This window comes from Silurus aristotelis (assembly GCF_946808225.1).
Source record: "Silurus aristotelis genome assembly, chromosome: 21".
In the NCBI taxonomy this organism is placed as follows: domain Eukaryota; kingdom Metazoa; phylum Chordata; class Actinopteri; order Siluriformes; family Siluridae; genus Silurus; species Silurus aristotelis.
In genome coordinates this window covers 8984891-9010727 of record NC_139594.1, presented here as the reverse complement: position 1 = coordinate 9010727, position 25837 = coordinate 8984891, and the positions used below count along the sequence as shown (strand labels likewise).

The 25837-nt window shown below is 37.9% G+C and overlaps 1 protein-coding gene across 1 annotated transcript; it reads right to left on the bottom strand.

Moving 5' to 3' along the window:
• Positions 1 to 14122: 14122 nt before the first annotated feature.
• On the bottom strand, positions 14123 to 17914 carry actb2 (actin, beta 2). Its single transcript, XM_083524679.1, has 6 exons — positions 17655 to 17914; positions 16323 to 16452; positions 15998 to 16237; positions 15218 to 15656; positions 14939 to 15120; positions 14123 to 14849 (listed from the first exon to the last, which is right to left on the bottom strand). Exons 2-6 carry the CDS (start codon positions 16443 to 16445, stop codon positions 14706 to 14708), a joined length of 1128 nt encoding a protein of 375 aa, XP_083380805.1. The 5' UTR covers positions 16446 to 16452; positions 17655 to 17914; the 3' UTR covers positions 14123 to 14705.
• Between the last annotated feature and the right edge of the window lie 7923 nt (positions 17915 to 25837).

Here is a 25837-nt window from a genome sequence, read left to right as displayed (position 1 = left end):
ATATATATATATATATATATATATATATATATATATATATATATATATATATGGGCATTTCTTTATATAATGGATTAACTGGCTCTTTAGGGGGGGGGGGGGGGGCTCTTGTATAGCAAAGACATTTTATAACAGGTCTTGCCGTTTGCGTTATTTTGTCTGCCTTTTTGCATTTTGTTTCTAATCTCGTCAGGGTTTTTTTGCTATTCATTTTTCCCCCTCTCGGAACAATTGTCCTTCATGCTTAATGTGCAATACTGCTGAATGTGGTTTCTCTGAGGTAGCTGCTAGCGAGAGATAAAGATTGTTAAGAGTGTAAGCGTGTGGACTGGAGGCTGGTCCTTCACTGGTCTTGGTCTGCTGGTCCGTCAGCATTGGTGAAGTCCTGTTACACACGGGGGGAAAAGCTATAGTTGAAAAAAAAAAAATTTTTTTTTTTGTTTGTTTGTTTTTGGTTTTTTTTTTTTAAATGTAGAAGCATAAACGTTTTGTAAAATGTCCTTATGAGAGGGGGACGTATTTGTACACACATTTAATCCTGTAAAAAACAAACTATGATCATTCACTTTCGATGATCCATTCACTGAAGATTACTGTTGACTTGTGTGTAAACTTCACAGATTTTTTTCTAACAAAGAAGAAAGCTTAATCAGTGTTCTTTCCAGTTCTTTTAGAATTCAGAATTTTGTAGTCCACCAATAAACATCATTGAAACTCCCTCTGGTCTTCAGTAGCTTTATTTCTTATTTTATTGTGTAACTATGCACTTTAACAATCGGGAATTTTAAAGAAAAGCTGTGCACATTAGTCGTTCTTCTGTGATCTTCAGCGTGGTCCAGGATTTAGTTTTTATTCCTAATTAAAAAAAAATAATTATTTCATGGTTAATTTTCATTTTGGTTAATGGTTTATATATTACCCACAATGCAGTTTGGCTTCTTATTAATGGTGGAAATGCTTTAAGTTCACCTCCACCTAAAGAGAGTGATTCGGTGGTGCTTAATCATTCAGTCTGTCCATTCAGTCACTTATCACAGCCCTAAGAGCTCAGGTTCTCATCAGCAGGATTGCCATGATGTCAACCGTCTTGACCCCGTTATATCCTTTTAAACATGAAACAAGAATTTAAGTCTTCAGCAACAACATAGGTCATTTATTTTTATAATTGCATTCACCTTTTTCGCAAGGACACAAAATTTGTATATTCTTCTCCAAACTGAGAGCATTGCAATTTTATGAACAGGAAAATGCATCAAGCCTTTAACTCCACCTCATCAATTTATTTATAGATCACTTGGCACACACTCCATGACAAATCTTTACCGGTTTCATTTTGTACACATGATTAAGGTTATTGCCTATGTTGCAGACATCTAGGCAATTTATTGCACAAATTAATAAATACTTTTTTTATATACAAGTTCAATCCCATCAATATTAGGTAATATCCAGCTGTTACCGGAGGTGGTTTTTAATGTATTTCTGCCCTCAGTTGTGGTAAAGTCTAGTTAATTGCTTATTTGCTTATCAAGAATGGCAAGTACACTATATTTTGCCATTAATTTGGATGTGCACATTTGTATAGAATATCTTTGTTGTTGCAACATTACAATTTTCTTTCACTGGAACTCCTATTGGTGTGGTGAATTTGTGTACTAAGCATCTAGACAAAAGGTTGCACTGTAGCATTCAATGAAAAGTAAACAAGAAAAAAACACTATGGTGTAAAAGTGACCTCTCATAACCTTCCACAAGGCAGGAAATGTTTGTTTTTATTATATTAAAAAACGAATACAGCCGTATTCTACTTCATTCAAGTATTAAAACGCTTATTTTTCTGATTCACATTTAAATCTTTTGCTGATTTCTAATTTTTGTTCACTGTTTGCCCCTTAGATATTTGTTTTAGTTTCATTATGATGCTTACAAATGAAATGAAACAACTGCATAAAAATGATCCCTCCTTCCTCTGGATGAAAAACATTGAAGTTACTCTTTTACATTCTAGCGTGAACACATTTACAGCTGAATAATAGTTTTAAAAACATTTCTTTTTAACTGAAAAATCATTTATTAAAAAGCTAAACACTGAGTCGAACTCTTGCTTTGAGAAACATCCGTCAAGTTCCATCACATTACTTAGAATTTTAGATAAATAAATAAACCAGATGTTTGAATAGAAACTGGCCAACTCTCATGTCTGCACATAATAAAAGCTTTAAAAATTGATTGGAAACAGTATTTATTCTAACAGACGGAATATTCAAAAACACCACACACAATTAATCCTTCCACTTTATTTTTGTTTCTTTTTTCCATGTTGAAGCAAAAAGTACAAAATCTTATATTATACTTAGAGTCATCCAAAATTAATATTTCATAATCAACTTAAAAAAAAGCAGCTACAGGGCAACAAGCAGCTCTGGTTGAGTAATGTGCCCACTGAGGGTGGAATTGACAGCAGCTGAAAAGATGGATTTGCTCAGGGGGAAGTACATGTTTATGCTCTCGTGCTACATATATTACTGAGCAAAACAACAAAATGTTTAAGCGTGGAGTTTTTACAGCTAATATCTAAAGACAAAGAGGCCGACTGCTATGAATCTCACAGCAAGGCAAAATTTGACACACTCTGCCATACTTTATATGGACTGGAGAAAAGGTGGCTCAGCTTATGATCTTTGCAAAAATATTTTGGCTCATGTCATCATTATGAAAATAAGGTTAAACTATCAATGACTAATTGTCCTATAATACAAATGTGGATTTTTCCAAAATTTCGGATTGTTAGCTTGGCTGTTTCACAAAAAAACACCGACATACAAACACAAAGCCATGAGGAAATTTGCTTAGAAACTGTTTCTGAAAGTATTCAGTGATGTCTAAAGAAAAACTTGAGAATGTTCTTTGGTGACTGAACAAGGCTTGTTTCCTTAAACGGAAAATGACTACATAGTTCTTCTGATGGATCATTTTTATCTTATGATGAAATTGTTGAATTTTAAAGGAAGTGGTCTCTTTCAGGATGACATCACCCACATCCACACCACATAAGGCCACACTGAATGGTTTAATGATGTGAATCGTATGCCACAACCGTAACATTTACCAGATCATAACTCGAACACCTTCGAGAGATTCCTCACAACACCAAATTACATATGATGAACAGTAAATAATGCTCATTTTAAAAGATCCAGAGACTTACTGAATGTATGCAAATGAGAACTAAAGCTCTTCTGGCCCAACAGCTAACTGAAACACCTTATGTTGGATTTGTCTATACATAAAACAGTCACATTTCTACTTCCAAACCGGTACGGCTGTTGATGGCCAGACGTGTCTGTTTACTACTTTTTTTTAGTCATATAACTCTGTGCTTTATGGTCAGACCACAAAAGTTTTCTTTTCTTTTTTTTATGTAAATGAGTACGTTTATCACATTGTAATTTGACAGTTTAAAGAGCAGTCATCAAGCGCATGTATTAAGTAAACACTGGTTTATTTTTCATCCTGTACTGTGTGTTCTCTTGCTTTTCAAGAGTTAAGTGCTAAATTGTGAAACTAATCAGGTTCAAATGTAACAGTTCAGATAAAATAAAATGTTTAGTTACAGTATATTGTGGTGTAGGTGATTCTGGTGAGTATGTTATTTAAATATCCATTGTGTTATTTTTATTTTTTATATATATAATATATATATATGAAAAGAGGCGAAAATAAACCACTTTATCATAACACACAATTATTCATGACATCCATTCTTTAATCAGATATAATTCCCAGATGGAAATATAATAAAATGCACCTTAAATTAATACTTTTCAAGTTTTTAATTGTTTAAAAGTGTTTTAAACGATTAAAAAACTTGAAAAGTATTAATTTAAGGTGCATTTAGAACAGATTGACAGCCCATGCATATAGATAGATAGATAGATAGATAGATAGATAGATAGATAGATAGATAGATAGATAGATAGATAGATAGATAGATAGATAGATAGATAGATAGATAGATAGATAGATAGATAGATAGGATTTAACATGTAGTTTCAATACTACATATAAGAAAGTCATCTGAAAATAAATAAATAAATAAAAAACCCTACTCAATTCAACTGTTATTTCACCACCAAATGATGTCAGAAAAAGCCATCTTGGCAGCGTTTTTTCAACTGATATGCCCACTGGGACGTTAAATAATTCAGGAGTCATTTAGCTGGAAAGCTCATTTAGTGAATTGAGGCAGAGGACAATTAATGCGTGCTCTGTGTCGAAACTGGGGTTTTTAAGACAGCATCCTGTGGTCTGCATCACACCATGCTCTCAGAAGGGACATTATATATGAGTCATTCTTTCCACCCAAATGGATGATTTCCCTCTGTGCATTTCTCCTCTATACATTTTGGACCATTCTGTGTATCATTATAAGTGCCCATTCATTAAAGGGGCCTCCATGTGGAAGTGGGGACTTTCTGTCACAACACATATTTTGAATGAGAGATGACTTAGACTTTTTGTCCTTGAAATTAAGAACTTCGACTGCACATGGCCCCTTTTGGATGTGGAATCCATTAGCTGTGGAAAAGCCTTATTTGATTTAATAAAAATGGGGAAATGGTATAAAGTGGAAATCATTGCTGGGTTGAAGATGCAGCTGAATGTTACTGGTCCTTTGAACTTTTGCTGTTTGAGTATGAATTGCCTCACTTTCTTTTTCCTCTCTTCCTTCTTCCTTCTCTTCCTACCCTCTTTCAGTTCAAGGCCTTTTTGTCTTATATATTGCTGACAGTGTGTGTAAGCAGCGAAGCTCTTCTTTGGACTTTGTGGGGCCCAGGGCTCATATCTCTTACCCTGCCCACCCACCAGTCTCCTGCAGGAGCCAAAATTTATGGCAATGCAAAAAAGTCGACACCGCCAGATGGATGTCTCTGACCACCATCTTCCAACTGCAGTGCTCACCACAGGACAAAAAGCCTCAGGGAGGTCTATGCTCAAATCATAACCTCACTTGAGGGAATTGCAGTTACTGTCTGTCATTAAGGCAATTGTGGGCAATGAAGCTTGATGAGAGAATGTGTGGGAGTTTGCCGGTGGATGGGTGGATGGTAGAGCGCAAAACTGAAGACAGAATGTGTGCAAAGCTTGCCGTCTTCTCTCCAGAGGGCCATTTACATTGTTGTTCCAATATTCTGCTAGGGAGATACATTAGTGCCCTACCTCCTCATTCTCGCCATGAGACTGAGTCTCTGGGCTTCCATTCAGGACAGACAAGACAAAGACACACAAAACATGCATAATGTTTTAGCTGTGTGAAAAATGCTAGAATAGCTCAGCAAGCCAAAATGTCCAGTTGTGATTTTTTTTTCCTTCTCCCTCCCCAGAGATAATGGGAATGGTCTGAAATAAAAGTGCAGATGGTTCGCACTGTCAAACCACAAAGCTTGATTGGAATAAAGCATAACAGATTTGGCTGACGTGGTACGTGTGCATTATTCACCCCTCAAAGCACTGCCTTTATCAGCAGACTTCATAATGAAATCTGCAGTCAAGCGCTTCCAATTTATTCCTAAGTATTTCTTTGTAGAAGGGCATTTATTCAGTTATACCCAGATGCATGCAAAGATGTGTTGACCATGACACTATGTATGTGAACTAGCATTGGCCATTAGCCGCATATGTTCCAACAAAAATATAGAAGAAATATGTTACACGGTAAATGTTTTGGGACTCGGCATTGAGTTCCTCTTGGTTTTTCATTAAGAGTCGAGTGCAGTCAGCTTTCATTTCATCGCCCCTGTATGGCAATAGCTGCATACTGAGTGCTTAATGTGGCATGCTTCCCAACATAGCGCAGTCTGCTGAAATGCTGAACATGTAGCCTTGCCTCATGCACCCTCCTATTTCAACATCAGCAACAATACTAAAACAGCAAGGCCAGCTTGTCATAGTTGACTTATAGAGGGGAACACACAAAACCCAAAAGCTCAGCTCTGCCTCAAAATTTTCTTAAAAAAAGAAAAAGTAAAAAGAAGTCTGTTGAGCACGGTACTAAAGCAGGTGAAAGAGCAGCATGTGATTGCAGTTTTCTGATCAAGTGCCATTATGCTTTCCAAAATGACCACCTTTATATCCTGTAGAGCACTTTTTGCAGAGATTGCTAGGAGTACATATGAGTGAGGGGAGGCGGACTGAGAAGAAAATAGAGCTATCAGAGAGGAAGATACTGTTTCCTCTGCATTCTGACCAGCCCGCTTTTAACAAATGACCACTGTTCCAGTATTTTGAATTATCAACCAGGCCAACAATATTAAGGCGACTAAAAACATTTGAATATAAGCTCTTTACTTGCTTCCCTTTTGTCAGGATGGGCAATAAGTACTAGATGGATACTTCACTAACCTAATATCAGCAGCATGAAGGGTTTCAAGCACACCACATACACTGCTAATGCCAGGATATGTGGAGGTGTAATTTTGTTTTTGCGCCGAAAATAATGGTTTTAATGGAAACAGGGATGATATTCTTAATGAGCCACAGTTTTCTTAGATGAAGAGAAACTGTTGGAAGCAAAGGGCTGACCTGTTCTGCCTGCATATCAGATTGAAGCTTTTGAATGAAACAAAGACAAATGTTGATGTTGAGACCTACCCATTTAAAGGGCTCCATTTCTAAAGGAACACTGCATGTGTTTCATGCTTGGATGATCTCCAGTCAGTTTTAATTTGCATCTTGACTGAGAATTGGCCTTGTTTCAGAGAATGGTGGCACAGTACGCTTGAGATACTGTACAACCATCTGTCAGCCGAAATAGAAGCCGCATACATGCATTTAGAATGAAAATCCTAAGGCTTTATTATAACTAGCCAACTTGCACAGCAGGGGGGTGGATGTTGTGATTGCATTTTCCACATTTGAATATTTTGCTCACACTTTTTGTTCCATTTCGTTTTCATTACTCCTCCCCTTGAAATGTTTAGATTTGTTTGTTTATAATGACTGAAAATAAAGAACTGGCAAAAACAAAAAACAACAAAATTTAAGTGCACCATTTGCTCGCCCTCTCTAATTATTCAATCTGACAAATGTATCTAAGAAAAATTCCAATGAAATGAGAATGCATGTGCAACCAAAACACAACTCCTCTGCCACTGATGATGCAGAACAATGTTCCTAAGTGTGCAGATTAATATGCAGATATACAGGCAGCACTGAAAGCCCACACTCAGGAAAGCTGTTGGAAATGATTTTTGAATTAATTTTAATGAGCAGTACTAGCCTAACCTGAGCAGAGGGCTGAGAAGTGAGAGAATATTTCAACAAGACTTGACTGAGCGATTGAATCAATATGCAAGCGAAAGCAGGGGCTCACATACAATTGTTTGCAGGAACCTGCTTTCTGACTTCCTCCTGTGCAAGACAGCACATGATGCCTCCCTATGCTCAAAGACAGGCAGGTATGGCCTGTTGTGCAGAACAACCAAAGAGCTTGCTTCTCTGAGGCGCCTCAGTGTATCTAAACAGATGCCCCCTTCACAGCTTTGCTTGCAGTTTCGTTTGAGCTCTGCACGACTTCTGGCTCTTGCCATCAAGATGCACCTGTAGTATAAAGACAAGGACAGCTACACAACTACATTTGGGTTTTATTTCCAGAATAAAGTAAGTAAATGGGTAAGTTTCAGCTTCTAAACTTTTTTAAATGGACCAGATCCAAAAAACTATGCTTATCATTTTCTTTACAACAAATCATTGGTCAGAAAATGACTCGTCACAATTTTTGTTTCGTTTTGTTGCAGTGAACTGTATGATGGCAACCGCAAGAAACTGGGAAATTAAAGTTCATAGTCTTTTTGTACACAAAGGTAAAATCATTATCATGATGGGCATAGTGGGGAAGTGGTAGCTCAGTGGTTTACTTATTTGAGCTCTGTATCATGCTCTTTGTGGGCACTGTACCATGTCTGACCCAAGCTTCCTAGCATTGTTGGTTTTGTTTTCTGCCGATCAAGGACCTAATAACGAGCTCATAAATGGAACCAGGATTGATAGAGCTCAAGGGACAAATCAACAGTATTTGTTAAATTCCTGCTAATTTACAAGCCACTGATTTGTTGTTAAGACCATTAAAAAGCTTAATAAATCGGCATTCTAAACCATTTGCTTTTGCTCAGGAGTGTGTGCTGTTTGCTACAATTTAAAGAAATGATGGCCTGGAGGAAGAAAACAATTAAACAGCATTTCTCTATTCTGCCAAGCTGAAGCAAATCTTTGAAAGAAGAGGTGGCACCATCTCCCTGTTCCCTGCAGTTAAATGACCATTGTGAAGTTCAATCATTTTTTTTTTTTTTTTTTTTTTTTTTTTTTTTTTTTTTTTACAGCAGTGCACTTTTGCACAAAAAAGGCCAATCCATCACTGGGACTATTGATTTTTAATCGTTCTCCATTGTTGTACAGAATATAATGCTACCAGCTGTGGTAATAGCAAAGCACTTTTGTGCATGGTGTGAAATTTCACAGTAACTCTTGCCCCTGATTCAAGCTTGTCCAGATCAATGCTGGTGACTAAATGAACAGAATGTGTTCGAAGTGGTGACATAAATTGGTCTTACACAAGTGTACTGTTTATTTTATATTATTATTATTATTATTATTATTATTATTATTATTATTATTATTATTAATATTATTATTATTGTTGTTGTTGTTGTTGTTGTTATTATTGTTATTAGCATTAGCATTAGCATTAGCATTATTATTAGCATGATCATCTTGCTTCCAGCACTGTATCAAAAGTGCTTGATGAGTTTAGAGTGTGGCGTATTGCATCTGGAGAGCAGCAGGTAACCTTAATACCACTGTAGCACAACACCCATTAAGGTAGATACCCAACTGTTCTTTATCTGCAGGGCTGGAGATTAGGATATTCAGAGGCAGCAGGGGTATGCAGATCACTTTTAAAGGCTGGAATGTTTTTTGACAGTTCGACTTAGAAAGTCAAATAAGGCAGCGATCTGTCTCAGAGGCCTCTATCTGCTCCTGTAACTCTGCTCTAGGAAGAAACATGTTTCTCATCATTTATAGAAGCTGCATGCATTTGTAGGAATAGGCACACACCCACACTCATGCTCTCGTTCTCTACCTTGCTTCCTATCCATTATCTCAGGGGAGTGCCTGTTCAATTCCACAGGTGACACTGATAGTGTAGCATGGTGTGCTGCGCGTGGCTAAGCCCATCTCCTCTTAAACCTAACCTGTGATGTGATAGTTAGTTGCAATGTTTCCTGGCTCAACAAAGAGCCTATTATCTCCCTGATAGCGCCGGTTTTGTCATTTCCTCTGCAAATGTCATATGTTGAGGGAGTGACAAAAAAGGCTGACTGCTGTGCAGAGACCCGAATGTAAAAGTACAGCGCATTAGCGACAGGGCTCAGTTTGCTCTGCTTCTCTCTCCTAAAAGTGTTGGCATTTAGAACAACTCTATTAACTCTTTCTACATAATTTTAACATTATATATATATATATATCATTGTGTGTTAGTCCATACTGTAGTCTAAAAGGAATAAAACACTTCATGATGTGGTTTAATGGGAAAATATTCAAATTACACATCAGGTTTTACGTCACAGGACTGTGTGTATTATTTTTCTACAACATTGTGCCTAATCATGTTTTATATCATACATTTTCTGTATTTGCCACAATTTATGTAATCTCACTTTGAGTCATTTGTGTTTTGTGTACACTGTTGGCTCTTACCTCTAGGCCATGTACTAATCCAGTGGGAGGAATCCAGCAAAAACAAGGTGTTTGACAGCCATCCTGGTCAACAGGATTTCAGCTTTCCACAGCAGACTGAGTCAGAGCCTCTTACTGGAAACAGCAAGCAGGAAAATAGTAATGGTTTATGTGTGTTTCTTTTTAGAGCTGGAGCATGAAGCAGAGCTCCATCCTGACAGTGAATGTAAACACAGAGCTGGAGAGGTGCACTTACTCATGTGTACATTACGTCCCCTGCTATGGATTAGCACAACACGGCACTTCAGTGGAAACAAAATGGGTCAGTGATAAGGCAACCCACATAGTGTGAGTGTCAAAAAGTCAAATGGGTTTAGTAATATTGTACTATAATTAATTAATCGCACCAGTAGTACTCTGTTACACTGTGTCACAATGCAGATGTCTTCTCTGATGTCCAGGTCATGTATCACCATGTTTACAGTACACTGAAGGACATATTTATGTTCGGAAGAGAATTTGGAGCTGTAACCATTTCATGATAGTGTCTGCACTGGAATACAATACAATTGGAAGTGTTATTCCTTTTAGTGTTGTTTTATTAGCTTTACTGAACACGATCTTCTAAACCCAAAAAGCGTATTTAATGGAGGAGTGTTTTTGGAGCCATGAGGGCTCTGAGATACCACCACCATGTTCCAAATGTCTTAGAAAAATAAAATAATAAAAAAATACACTGTGTCATGAACAGAATGTTTTCCCCCAAAACACACCAGTACCTTCATTTTAATTATTGCATTAATATTGAAAGCTTTATTATATACTTCATGTCTATAGCATTGCTGTACTACTAAGGGCCTTTGCACAGCATTTTGCATGAATGGTACATGTTTATAACTTAACGACTTTTTTTTAGGAAAAAAGCTGTGTATATTATGTACACAGTGGCCTTTTTGTCGTGTAAACCTACCACATAGAGCATGTTTACTTTATAATGTGTTCACTTAGTAACTGGAGCACAGTTGCACATTTATCAGTCATGTTGTGTTACCAGCATTGCGCACACACACACACACACACACACACACACACACACACACACACACACACACACACACACACACACACACACACACACACAACCACAGATCCTTTCAATGAAAGAACTGATATGCTCATAATTAGAATAGTATAGAATAGATTTAGTTATCATACAGTACAATTCTTTTTACATTGCAGCTGTTAGATAAACAAAGAATTGCGTATGTAATAGAAATAATACAATATAGCACCTAATAGAAGGACATGTATAATTAAATGTACAAGTAATATAAATAGTGGTATAATTACTGTTTCAGGATAGTTTTTATGTGATATTTTTATTTTGTGATGTATCCTGTGATGTTTATTTACTTCTTTAACTTTTCGCATTATTTTTCTTTTTCTTCTATGCTTGGAAAGCGCTTTGAGATGTTTCTTTTAAAGGTGCTATATAAAATTTCGATTATTAATTCATTATAATAGTGTAGCAAAACAGTAGAAGAGCAGCATTTCCGCAGCGACGGTGACACAGCAATACACTGTAGGCAGGGCATGTTAATGTGTGAAGACACAGATGAAATGAAATATTTAATATGTAGTTCTATCCTAATACAGGAACAAAATGTAGTGTAATGTGTTAATGGAGGCAGTAATACTACAGCTAATAATAAAAATAACAGTTGTCACTAGTATATAATTAAAAGAGAGGCTCCTCATTCCAGAACGAATATTGTGTACCATCATGTGTATAAGTGTTTAAGCCTAAAGTTTATTTCTAAGCAGTAACCAGTTTGAGTAGAATAAAAAGAAGACACTTTCCAAAGGATTTGAAATGTAGGACACGTACTTCCTGTGCAAAGTTTTGTAACTTTGCTAGATTTTGTAGTGCATCATTTATTTATCTGTTATTTTTAAACACAGCTGGATGGTGAGCAAGAGAGCGATTACCATGAGAAGTGCTCAGTGATCATCATCAGAACACATGACATGATTGCGGTCCCTCTAGCAACACTCCAAGGATTTTTTGGGAAACCAGGCAAATAGTAAAATAGAGTAACATGATAAACTGTGCACTATGCAGTCACATGAATAATAAAATAAAGCAGCAGTGGTTACAGTAGCCATGTGCACTTGGGATTGTGCATGTGTGAGTGTTAAGTTTACACAAGATTAAAAGACGACTGCAGAAGTATAATTACTGTTGTAATGAATGAGATGTGAAGAGTGAAGAGTTCCTTTAAAATGTATTTATACAAATGTAAATTCAATTGTATGACCGTATATGGCTCACAAATTTAATTATTTATATTTTCAAGTAATGTTCGATCATAGAGTCAGTATCCAGGTCCTCTCACTTAGTGTGTATTTCTCTTTCAAGCCATACTGAACTAGCTTTTAGTCTTGGGGGTCTTCCCATAACACCAAGCAAATTGTATTTGTCTTCTCTACAGCAGCAACAAAAGCTAACGCTGTTTTTTTTTTTTAATGAACAATAAATACTTCAAATGTTTTTCATCTGTCAACTAGCCTGTAACTAAAGATGTCAATAATGAAGGGTAAATGACTTTAGAAACATGTCAATAATGTCTTGTCAGCTTGTCATCCTGAAGCATGTGCAGTTATTTCAGTCCCTCAGGCACTAAAACAAAATGGCAGCAAAAGGGAAAAACTCAAAAATGTTACTTTACAGGGGATTTTTACAGCTCAACGTACTGCAATTGTGCAGTTATTTCAGTGCATCTGGCTGAACCCAGAACCATTCAAAGCTTTCACACACACTCTACTAATCGATGACCTACCCCAGAAAAATTGTTCTGAGACCACCAGCACTCATTTGGCCATATATCCAGAAGGGCCCCTGCAATACAAAGAAGTTAATAGTCCTTTAGCCCCCAAATTTCATTTTCTCATGTGATTTCCTATAATTATACTAAAAACTTAAGTGAAAATATGACACCACTTGATGGCGCTATTGTCTTTCATCTCAGAATAACAGTGTAGGTCTGTCTAATTTTGTAAGTGTATGTGTGTTTTGTGTCTATGCATTTCTTCTGCGTTCTCCAGTTTCCTCCCAAGAATGAGTGTGAATGTGTGTGTGCATGGAATAGGAATACCGGTATACCTCCACATACTAAACCTTTATAGAACTGTGTGTGTGTGTGTGTGTGTGTGTGTGTGTGTGTGTGTGTGTGTGTGTGTGTGTTTAATGCTTTGGCAATGCGAATGTTCATATTTGTCATGCCAATAAAGCAACCTTTGAATACTGAATCTTGAATTTTGAAAAAGAGATATGAGATGTTTCAATTTGCATGTTATTCAAAATAGGATTCAAGGATTCAAGATAAACACACCAAAAGATTACACATGTTCTACTGAGTTTCATTTGAAATTCCATACAGCACAAATAAAATAAAAAAACAATAATCCATCACATTTGGTTGGAAGTATACGACTATGATGACTCTCCATAATTGCTCTCTGCTGCAAACAGACACACAAGCTCAGCAGGAACAATCACTTCATCATATTTTAAGTGCTGTCAGAACACAGCCGGGGGTAAAAACGCAACTAGGGCACCATCTTCACCTCGTCATCTAACCCAACACTAACCAAAGGAGCTTCAGCTCACTGAAGCTGCCTATAAAACAGCTCGCATCTATTAGTGTGTTGTTAGCAGAGCTCCAAAATGATATGCACCGCATTTTGTTATTCTATTTAGTGCCACTTTCATTGTAGAGGAACATCATTCATTCTCTCCCAGGAGGAAACCGTGGCACTCGGCAGCTTGTTGGTTGGTTTATAGCTGCAGTTTTCTGAAAGCAGTGACTGCAAATACAGCTTCTGAATGAACGGCGCCATCTGCTGCTTGCCCTCAAATATAACGCCGATTTCATTAGACAAAATGTTTCTCTTCCTCCCTTTATCCAGTACTGCTAAATTGGTTGGTTTTTTCCTAGCATTTACAAGCTAACGTATTTTAGATCAGTTTACTTTTGCAACACTTAAATTCTACAAATGTGCTGCTTCCAGCATTTTAGGGAATACAAGTCAGTCTAAAGGAAAACAAAGTCCTAACTGAACATCACTATAGCATTGAGACTGATGTTAAAGGCCCACATTTCCTTATTCTGCCAAGTGCTTGAAATTGTAGAAAAGGAATGCAGTCACTTTTCTTTATTCCAGGAGCCATGAGGTGATGTACTTGCTATACTCCCTATAAACTGCAATAAAGTGTAATGATCAGTAGCAGTTTAATTTAATCTGAAGACCAACTACAGGGTTCACCATAAGAATCTGAAGCCCCTCTTACTGTCACCTTTTTACATTTATAAAAGACTCAAGACAATTCTCATCTTAGATGTGCACTTTTATTGGAATTGAATTAGTCAGTGTACAGGTTGGCCCCACCAAGTGTCTGGTACCACCATGTTCCATACAGCTTTTACATTTGCCCAAAGGTGAATGAACCTTTACATTTTGAATAAAGGTAAAGCTTTGTATTTCCATTTTGTAACACAAAGAAAACAAAAGGACTAAGATTAAGGCTGAAAGTACAAAAACCCAGACATTGTTTTCCGTTACATAATTTACATACAAGCAATACTACAATGTTAAGTATGCTCCCAATTACTGGGCAGCCTTCATAGAGGCAAATAAGTTTCTGAACAATGCATTTAACAAACATTTGGAATGACTAAAAGGAACCAAAAGGGGGGAAAAAAAAAAAAAAGAAAAAAGTACTTTGAGTCCTCAGATGCATTGTAGAACTTCGGGGATGCTTATTTGCCAAAAAACATTGCCGTCACCTTCACCGTTCCAGTTTTTAGATCCTGAGTCAAGCGCCAAAAATAACAAAAGCCATGCCAAATGTTGTCGTTTCAGGTATTTCTCTGCGCAGATTGAGTCGACGTGAAGTGGTAACAGTCTGTTTAGAAGCATTTGCGGTGGACGATGGAGGGTCCGGACTCATCGTACTCCTGCTTGCTGATCCACATCTGCTGGAAGGTGGACAGGGAGGCCAGGATGGAGCCTCCGATCCAGACAGAGTATTTGCGCTCAGGTGGGGCAATGATCTGCAGGTACAAGATCAGCATTAGTCATACAAAGCCTTCAGCTGCATTTATCCACCACTTGTACCAAGCCATATGTAAACAAAGCTCACCTTAATTTTCATTGTGCTGGGGGCCAGGGATGTGATTTCCTTCTGCATCCTGTCTGCAATGCCTGGGTACATGGTGGTACCACCAGACAGTACGGTGTTGGCATACAGATCCTTACGGATGTCCACGTCACACTTCATGATTGAGTTGAAGGTAGTCTCATGGATTCCACAGGACTCCATACCTGAGAATCAATACTATATTAGACAATGTCTCCAGAAACCCTAAAATAGTACAAGTGAACTGCACCTATAGAATTAATTTAAAATAAATATCCTTACCCAGGAAAGATGGCTGAAAGAGAGCCTCGGGACACCTGAACCTCTCATTACCAATGGTGATGACCTGTCCGTCAGGCAGCTCATAGCTCTTCTCCAGGGAGGAAGAAGAGGCAGCAGTGCCCATCTCCTGCTCAAAGTCAAGAGCAACATAGCACAGCTTCTCCTTGATATCACGGACAATTTCCCTCTCGGCTGTGGTAGTGAAGCTGTAGCCTCTCTCGGTCAGGATCTTCATGAGGTAGTCAGTCAGGTCACGACCAGCCAAGTCCAGACGGAGGATGGCATGGGGAAGAGCGTAACCTTCATAGATGGGCACAGTGTGGGTCACACCATCACCAGAGTCCATCACAATACCAGTGGTACGACCAGAGGCGTACAGGGACAGCACAGCCTGGATGGCAACGTACATGGCTGGGGTGTTGAAGGTCTCAAACATAATCTGAAATTAGAAAAATGGAAGTTTATTTTCTGTTCCAGTCATTAGGTCATCACTACAAACCATGCTGTTAGAAGTAACAAAAAACGGCAAGTCAGGCAATTAAACGGGTGTTGTGTTTTTTTTTATATAAACAGTGCAGTAAAAGTTTTGAAAGACCAGGCAGGGAACAAGTAACCTGCTGGTTCCAACAGAGGAGAAACTCAGGAGTTCAGAAGAGATGAAGCCTGGAGAAAGTGAATGAAGGAATGAATTGAATGAACTAAAGGAGTAAAGTAAAAGCTCTGAAAAAACCAGCCAAAAGGTAGAGTCACTTTACATTTTAAATCCATTACTAAACTAACCTGGGTCATCTTTTCCCTGTTGGCTTTGGGGTTCAGGGGAGCTTCGGTAAGCAGGACGGGGTGCTCCTCAGGGGCAACACGCAGCTCGTTGTAGAAGGTATGATGCCAGATCTTCTCCATATCATCCCAGTTGGTGACAATACCGTGCTCAATGGGGTATTTCAGGGTCAGGATACCCCTTTTGCTCTGAGCCTCATCACCAACATAGCTGTCCTTCTGTCCCATACCAACCATCACACCCTGTAAAAAGCAAAATTAAAGTTAATTTTAATGAAATGCAGAAGTAAATAATTTTGTAATGCAGAATAATAATAAAAAGTTATACCTGGTGTCTTGGGCGTCCCACAATGGATGGAAAGACAGCACGGGGAGCATCATCTCCAGCAAATCCGGCCTTGCACATACCGGATCCGTTGTCAACAACCAGTGCGGCAATTTCATCATCCATGGCTGAACTAAACAAAAAGAGGGGAAAATTAAGACAAAGAAAAGCAGCAGCACATCCAGTAACCATGTGACCACACTAAACCAGAACTTCCTGTTTCCGTTAGTCTTGCATTCCATCATGACCACTAGAGGGCGCTAAATGAACAATGCACGCCAGACAAAGGAAGTACCTCTACATGCTCGCTATTACCATAAAAGGCAATGGTTTGAGCCGCTTTGCGACTGCCGGTGGTATGGCAGCCGGGGGGGGGGAGGTTCAATAAAAAGGAACGGGCTACGAAGTTCATATCCATGGACACTCCCTGAAAGAGTTGCACTGCCTCCTAATGCCGGTTTAACCCCACATCAGCAATTATTTCTTATTAACGAGACTGCGCCATGACTCCGCAGCCATGACGTTGTTACATCCGTCTGACCGCCTTTTAAAATGGCTCTTAAATATCAAATTAATCCCGTATTTTATTCAGGTTCAAGGACAAACCCTTTTTTTGTGGCTTAAAATCAGAGCTGATGTGAAGCATGCTCATAACCAATCCGTTATTTAGTTAATGTTGGTTAAACGGGCCACACCTTCATCTGCAAACTGTCGGATTCTTGTGAAAGAAAAATGCAACCAGACAGGCAACTATTAAAGCCGGCGTGGTTGGTGCAAAACGATTCGATGTCCTGAACACAGGAAACTCGATTAAAATTCGAATTGAAGCCCAGGCCGTTCCGAGTCACTGCGGGGACATTTGCGTTGTAATGTGTGAAGGACGACCGGGTAATGGCGCCTACTGAATGCTAGTTAGCATGCTAGTTAGCTAAGCAGAAACGTTAACCAAGTAGGTCACACCCTACTGCAGCGAAGGCATAAAGAAGCCGGAAAGTCGATCATCTTCAGCCAAGTCATTAAATGCAGAGTGAAATTCACGGTTTAAACACCAACTTATTTACTTATAATTAATTAAGGCTTTTTTTTTTTGCCCTTTAAAGCAAATCACGTGCGCGCAACAGAACCGTTTGGTATCTCGTCATATATTTCCAAATAGAGTTGGAAATACATTCAAGGCAATATATACAAATTATAGTACTTTATTTACTACTACAATAAGTAAAATACCCCATTTATTTTTAACTCATCCAGATGTTTCACATATATTAAATATAAAGCCTGCATAATTAGTAATTTAACTGAATACTATTGATAGTAATGTAAAAGAAATCTTACCTTTAGATTTTGGGTTTGTCGGCTTAAGAAAAGAATTGGTTGGGCAGATGATATTCCGCACTAGCTGCGTGTGGAGGAGCTCAAAGTGAAGTGGGAGTGCTGGGCACGCGTTTATATACCGCTCCACATGCCCGGCTCTAGCCATAAAAGGTAAACTTTCGGATCTCTGTCGCCTGATTGGTCCGGCGTCACACACCCGACTGTCGCGTGCACAGCGGTCCACTGGCTTCTTGCAACTTGAGAGTGAAAAGAAGGGGAAGCTGGGCTCGTACAGGGAAAAGAGGCCTGCATGCTTAACCCATAATCACTATTTTGTTGCGAAATATCTGTATTTAAACACATTCTTTTGCTACAAGGTGTTTGTGTAAAAATAACACGGTTGCATGCTTCTTTTCATTCATACAGTGTGTGAAAAATGAATGAATGAACCAAGCTTCAGTAATGGATAACAGGATGTGAGCTAAATGTGTTCACATTGCAATTGTAGCAAAGGATTAACAAGTCATTTATTTTTGTCATATTTCTGCATATACATGATACACATATACATATACACGGATATTAGAATTATAAATGCTTCTCTATAGTGCCACTTGGTAAGCAGGAGGGTGGGTGAAAAGCATAGCCTCTACAATGAGAGGGGCTGTGTGTTCCTTTAGCTTCTGTATTGAACCTTGAGTGGGACCTTCAAATGGTTATGAATAATAAAAAGAAATACTTGTCTTTGATTACAGTAAGCATAAACTATAATTCTTGCTATATGACTCACTGGTGAGAGACAACAGGTGAGCTAACATGGATTGTAAGGTGTGTAATGTAGTATGGCATTGCAATAATTTTATGGCTTTATATAAAAAGGCCCAGCCTTTCTAGGGTCAAAGTACTGATATCCCATTGATCGCTTTAGTGTCCTCTCGATAGATGTTGTAAACATATATCGCTTAGGCACCTCTTATTGTTTGCAGCTTGATCATCTTTCAAAAGTTGCATTGAAAAGGCATAATGTCTGCATAAACCCTATGAGTTTTAGAGTAAACATGAACAGTTCTCTACAATGATATACATCTGACTTTTAATATATAACCAGTGAGTAAAACTTGTATACCTGAGTATACAATACATTTGTAAATGGTAGTTATTAACAGAAACAGCTGACTAGGTCGAACCTTATCTGATGATAAACAATGGAACTGTACTTCCATAAATCCAAACAAATCACTCATCCTGTCAGCAAAGGCTGTTTTCCATATTATAAATCTCTATACAAGTCTCAGGTGTATTTCGTTTTAGATATTCATTTGGTCCAATGTTATATTTAAGAAAATGTTAAATATACATTGAATATTGTAAATATAAAAAGTAATTAGAGAATACATTTGATTCTATTAAAATAGCATACAAACTATTTCATTTTTTATTTCCTGCAGTCCCAATCAAATGGGGAGTGTTGGGGGATTAGTTTCTGCACATGGTAGTTGCAGGAATGAGTTCTACCTCACTATTTAAGTTTAAGGTTAAAAGAACTTCATTTCATAGGATATACATGCTGCAAGAAAAACTTTGGCAGCCCTCCCCCACAAAGAATCCTACAAGTCCATCCTCCTTTCAGACAAAGTAGCCTCAAAAGACTGACTTTAAAAGTAGTGCTTTACTTGTCAACAATAAGTTTTTAAATATATTTTTTATTTAGTTTGCTATTGAACTTTAGCACAGTCGCATGAATACATATATAAAGCAATGTTTACTCTTTTTTTTTTTTTTTTTACTTTTGACTTGATTTTTTCCAAGGAAGTCTATCTGGGGTTGTGTTTCAGCAGATATGCATCTCCTTTAAGGACCACCACCCTTTTGCATTGATCACTATGGCTCGTTATCCCACTCCTAACAACATTCACATTTTTTATTAAAGTTTAAATCCAGCTAAATGTACGATCATATTTAGGTTATGATGTTCTTGAATTTGTTCTTTTGCAGTCTTGCTTCTGAGGCATTTATAAAGTTTGTGTGTCTGTGTCTGTGTATATCTAAGCTTCTGTAAATACTTGTCAAAACATAGGTCTTAGTGCACACTACTATAATGAGGCTTGTGGTCTTCTATTGTCATAATCACAAAAAGTAGCCTATCCTTCAGCATTAGCAATTGTAAGGATTACACAGAAGCACACTCTACCCTACCCCCTTTTTCATGGAATGCTCTTCTTACACACCCTCTTAGCATCACAGGCAGCCAGTGGCTTCCCTAGTGATGGTAAATGGAGCATTGATTGATAGAACTGCTGTTATACATTGATTTTTTAAACACTTAAATGTGCATCTCGACTGACTACATAGAGCTTGTGAATCAAGTCAGGAACAAGGAAGTCACATTTCACTCTACCAGCTGGCTTCCCAGCCTTCAGATTGGATTAGGTTCCAATTTATGTCCCAGATGGATTCATATACTCTTACATCGAATACACAGCCATTAAAGACTCACGTTTTTCAGGAATATAAGGAATAGATGTTTTTTGGCTTATGGGATAACCAAGTTAAGCAGGATGTAAATTAGTGAGTTGTAATGTCACCATCTTTTACAGACCATGCCTTATTTCAAGGACAACATAGAAGCACACTATATAATGATGCAAATAGTAAAAAAACTGTTCAGCACCCCCTGAACAGGATATGATAAAGATCACAAAATTTTTAAAGGAAAAACCCAGCTTCCTCATTTGATTCTTCTGTGCATCAATAGTTGCTCTGTCCTGTGTTTCGACATATCACTGCTTCACTTCCTCTTCTAAGTGATAGCTTTAAGGGTACCAAAGGTGCCTCTTATGGCTGCAAAGATTTACAAGGTGTTGAGTGTCTCATGTCACCACGCCACATGCTTGACCAGATTGACCTTCTCACATGGACTCTGGCATGCTGATACTTCCGACTTTGGACTTGTCGCCCTCTGTGCCATTTTGCTCTTATATAGAGTGACAGCTACTGTACCCACTGCATGTGAGGAGGTGGAGTGTTGGTGCAATTACTTAAGTGCCTGCAAAATCAATGCAGATCAATGGCTTATTAACATCATGTTCAGATGCCCACAAACTGGGCCACACATGGAGCACAGTCCCTGCTGTAAAGATATACATTTTTTATTTACATTTTAGAAGTGATCCGTTTAACAGAGTCAGTTAGCAAAACTATTTGTCTTTAAAAAGTTTCATTTCTTCATTTGTATGACTTTGTCCTGATGAAAATAAAGCTATGAGGTAGACAGCAATATGAAGAATGCAACAGCTTATGTTCTAGCAGTGTATAATCTTTAATCTTAAATTTATCTTATTTCAATCATAAATTAATAATTCATTTAAAGCAAGAGTGAATATGAGGCCAGGATATGTAAAGCCATCCCCAGATATGCCTTACTCATCCTGGCCACATTTGCTCCTGTTTAAAATGAATAGGAGGATTAAAATATTAAGAAATATATCCAGATGAATAATTGTCCAATGACATTATCGAGTTTGCAATATTATGTCAGATATCTTGTCAACAAATCTGTCCAAGCATCAAGTATCAAATCCTGCCACTTTCAGCAAACACTGACCAAACCTCTTACAGGATATTGAGTAATGTCTCCAAAGTAAAACTAACCCATTACTGTTTAACTCTATTAAAAATCATTTTGACAAATTGAGATCATTGCCTAGCTGTGGTCTGTGGTTTTGATATTTATTTGAAGTATACATTGAGTCTGTCACTAAGATCTTTTCTGAAAATCTAAAAGTTTACTGCATAATTAGGTTGACAATTCTTTACCTTTATAGCCATTTCACTGACACCACTTACAGGTGACTTAAAATGACAACCAAATTACTACAATACTAAGCTTAATATACTAACTGGCTACATCAAAGCCTCTTGTATATTCATTGCAAGCCTGGATGTTATTGCTGATGTCATTGTAGGGGAGAGCCATGAGGTATTGGCATCCCGAATACTTCTGTCCCTGACTAACTCCTGCTCTATTGCTGCACACCAGGGCCAGGTTCCAAGAGAAAACTTGGCAGAGAACTCTATTTGGGTTATGTGCACATATCACCAGCTCCTCAGACCTGCTGTTATAAGTAGCCTTTTCTTTATGTCAGTGTGTGCTTATTGTTTAAGTCTTCTTTCTCGTCTTAGCCATGCTGTACTCTTCGAAACAAATTGAGTTTATTTAGAAAAACTGGCACATGTAAATACTAACAATCAACTTAAATCAAAACTGCCTCTAAAATGAACATCAGATATCATAGCATGGTACACACAGCCTCCAGGCACATGGTAACTCGAGTTGCCAAATAAGGGAATGACTGAAGCATTCTGAACAGGAAGTAAGTTTCTGAGGGATACCTTTCCCTGCAAGTTTGTACAGGAAATCACATTCAAGCATGTTAAGCCACAGGAGGGCCTGGCCAGTGCTGGAATGCACGAGCTGCATGTACTGACTGCTTTTAATTCTGCCCTGCTATAACCTGCTGCTTGCACAGCAGTGAGAAAAGACAACACTACACTGTATAAACACAGTGCTTCAATTATCACATTTTAAACAGCTACCTCATCTGTGTAGTGTTCTGTAAAACCTGAACCCAACTATTGATTCATTTCTGTTGCCTGTTGTTGCTTTTAACTCTAAATAATAAGCCAAACCCTAATTCAGTGAAACAGAACATCTTGTAACGTCCATTTAAATTTGTTTACCAAAAGTGCAGAAACAGGAAGATAGAGCACAGAGCAGTTCTGTACATTTAAAGAAGTTTCTGCAGTCCTCTTGTGTACAAACCACAGATAGGTCACATTTATAGCTATCGTATTTATTTCCTCAAAGGCTTAGCTTTAGACCGTTTGTGCACTTTGGCAGTGCAGAAGCCTCACCCTCTAGTCGATGTAACAGCAACCACCATAAAAGGAAATCTTTAAGTGTGTCACATGGTAACAATGTCAAGAATTCAAGGCTTGTGTCACATGGATCTTTCTCAAGGAAATCAAGCTTTCTGAAATGAAAAAGATTGTACTTGTGTTTGCTAAGCGGTGCTAGGCAGTTTTAAATATTTTTACTTCTGTTTTACCTCAGATGTCAAGTAATATGCAAGTGTGCCTTTAAAGTACATTTTTCTTCACACTCTTCTTAATATTTCTGTAATTGTGTGAAATGATTGTGTTGATTCTGGTACAGTTACTGATGTTGTTAGTGATTTGTTGCTGACACAGAGAAGTAGGGAATGGTGTGCTGTTGATCTACATAACAGCAAGCAAGGAGGAAGTGGCCTGAAATGACAGTAAAATCTTAACCTTATATAGTCAGCCTTGGCAGAGGAAATGGTGACTGAAGCTTTGTGTTCATTTAGCTGGCTGACTAGGGTTTGTGCATTCAACTGTTTTTACATTACAGCATCTCTGTCACTGAGTCTCTCTCTCTCTCTCTCTCTCTCTCTCTCTCTCTCTCTCTCTCTCTCTCTCTCACACACACACACATATACATACATACATACATATATACATATAAATATAAATATAAATATATATATATATATATATATATATATATATATACACATACACACATACATATACATATACATATACACCTTAGTTTTAGATTTGAAATTTATTTTGATCTCTCACTCGCTATTACACCCTTGTGCATGAATACACAGTAACAGTTAAATTTTCTCTCAAACCTCAACACTCCCATGCTCTCTCATCTGTACAGTGTTTATATGACAAACAATTGCCTGTTCAAGGCCTTCTGGGTGGAGCTTCTTTCCTTTTCTCATGTCTCACGTTCCATATATGGACAAGAGCAGCAGGTAGTTATTGCCAAACTTAGTCATCAAAGCATGGAGGCTCAGTGAGCACACAGTTAGTCTGCTGTGTTTTTCTGGAAGTCAGAGGGTGTGTTTCGTTACCCTCCAGGGCTCTGTGCACTCTGGGACATATGCCGTTTCCAAACCTGTTTACTCTTTTGGCTTGTCACACAACTTCAGGACAAGGTTCTCAAAAATAGCTTCTTCAGGTGTTATTGTCCAATAGGAGGAAATATTAGTGATGAAATATCAATACTTTCTTGTTTCTATAACCAGCAGATGTTTATGTATGTGAGTTAAAGGAGCACTTTTGTTAGTAGTATTGGGGTTTGTTGGGTAAATCAATAGCCATCAGTTACTTGTTAATGTAAAAACAAAGTGACCGATTTAAGATAACTTCCGCTTTCTTGCAATTTAAATATTATAAATAATTGGTAAATATTATTAGATTTAGAACTTCAAGCAACTGCTATCATAACATTTTTCTCTGAAACAGAAAATACCACATTACTTAGTTAAACTGGGTAAAAGTTTCACAGTTTCCATCAAATAAATAACCCTTGCTCCTTAACAAGCTTTGCACTTTATACTACATCAGTCACCCAGAGGACTCTATTTCTGGGTTTTATCACCAATTAGTGTTAAACGAAGAAAGAAAAGAATTTAGTGAACGACTGTTTTCCATGTGTATCTGTGAAACATGCAGGATCTCTGTTATTTCTGCTAATTTTTCTATTAGGTGTATGGAAACTGCAGAGAGGGCATCAAGTCTGGGTTTAAAAGCTTCTGTGGTTTACAGAGTATTGAATCACAAGCGCTTAGTATTCTGGCAGTCTTTCTGTCTGAGCTGCTTCTCCTGCCACTCATCCTTTGGCATAAGAAATCTTCCCTAATTTTTTGTGCATTCTTTTCACCCATCAGTCATATAACTTTCCATCTAAACCCAGCTAACACACATACAAAAAATAATGCAGGGTCAGGCACAGGCCTTTAAAGTGATTTAATTGTTATTGTTTTGCTTGAGCCTTTACACACCACAGCAAGAGGTTGTATTTTACCACATAGACTCTGAGAGATTGTTTGTATCTTTGCATCTTTATTTATTGAAAAATAAAATTATTCTCATACCATTTACATGTATATGATACATAAAAAGTACCAGATGGGAAAACTGGGCATGTAGACTATTAAAAGGAGTCAGGTCTCCATTGCATTTATACATCACATCGAGAAAATAGCAAATTAATGGTATCTATTTATAATAGCTTTTGTAATATTCAATCTAAATAAAACTGCATGCTCTCTGCATTCTTTCTAATGGAACGGAAGGCTGTGAAGTAGAGTCAATTTACATATTTATATTATATTGAAAGGTCCATAAAATGTCTGTTACAGTTAAAATATTACACTTGATAGTCAGCAGCAAAACATTAAAGAATCCCTTCCACAAGCCAAATTGGCTGCTGTTAATGATGGATGATCTAAGTCATACTGATATATACTGTAATGCAGTCTCATACACACACACACACACACACACACACACACACACACACACACACACACACACACACACACACACACACACACACACACACAGTCTTTCCAGAAGAGAAGGTTATTATAACAGCAGAAGAGGATATAAATCTATGATGGATGTTCTGTATTCAGTCATGGTTATGACGATCGGATTTCTATATCTTGTTATTTTTACACTGCAAAAAAAAAAATGAAAAAACGTTTTATGTGTTTCTTCCACTCTTGTGCCTTCATCTCATTTATAGGCAAAACCTCCTCAGCTAGGGATTTGTAATCCTGTGTAAGAATGCTATAACATGATTTTAGTGTTTAGCAAAGAATATTTTTCTGCTTTGGCAGTGAGCTGCCTCTGGGCAGTGTGGAGGCTCTGCCTGGACAGCAATGAGGAGGTGGAGGAAGAGGAAGAAGAGTGGGATTGATTTTTGATCCACAGGGGGGAGAAACAATACAGAGGAAGGGGACTCCATTGCCATTCACAGCAAGTCCATAGCAGTGATTCCCTAAAAAGGCAATCCAATCTGTCAGCATGAGTGATGGGAGGAGCACCAGCAGGAGTGGGAGGGTGAGGGGAGGCCGGAGCCAGGGCCAGGTGTCAAGCCAGGTAAGAACATGTTTTGCTGTCAGAGCACTAATCTTAAAGCCTTGGTTTGGTCACATACTCGACTGATTGGCAGATGTTATTATAGCTGGAAAAGAAGCTGCAATCACACCTAGTCAGCATGGTGTGTGTATTGCAGGTAAATCAAAGAACACACTCCTCCCATCACCTTCTGTAAGCACACACTGACTGCCTAAATAAGGCAAGGTTGAAGATTGACA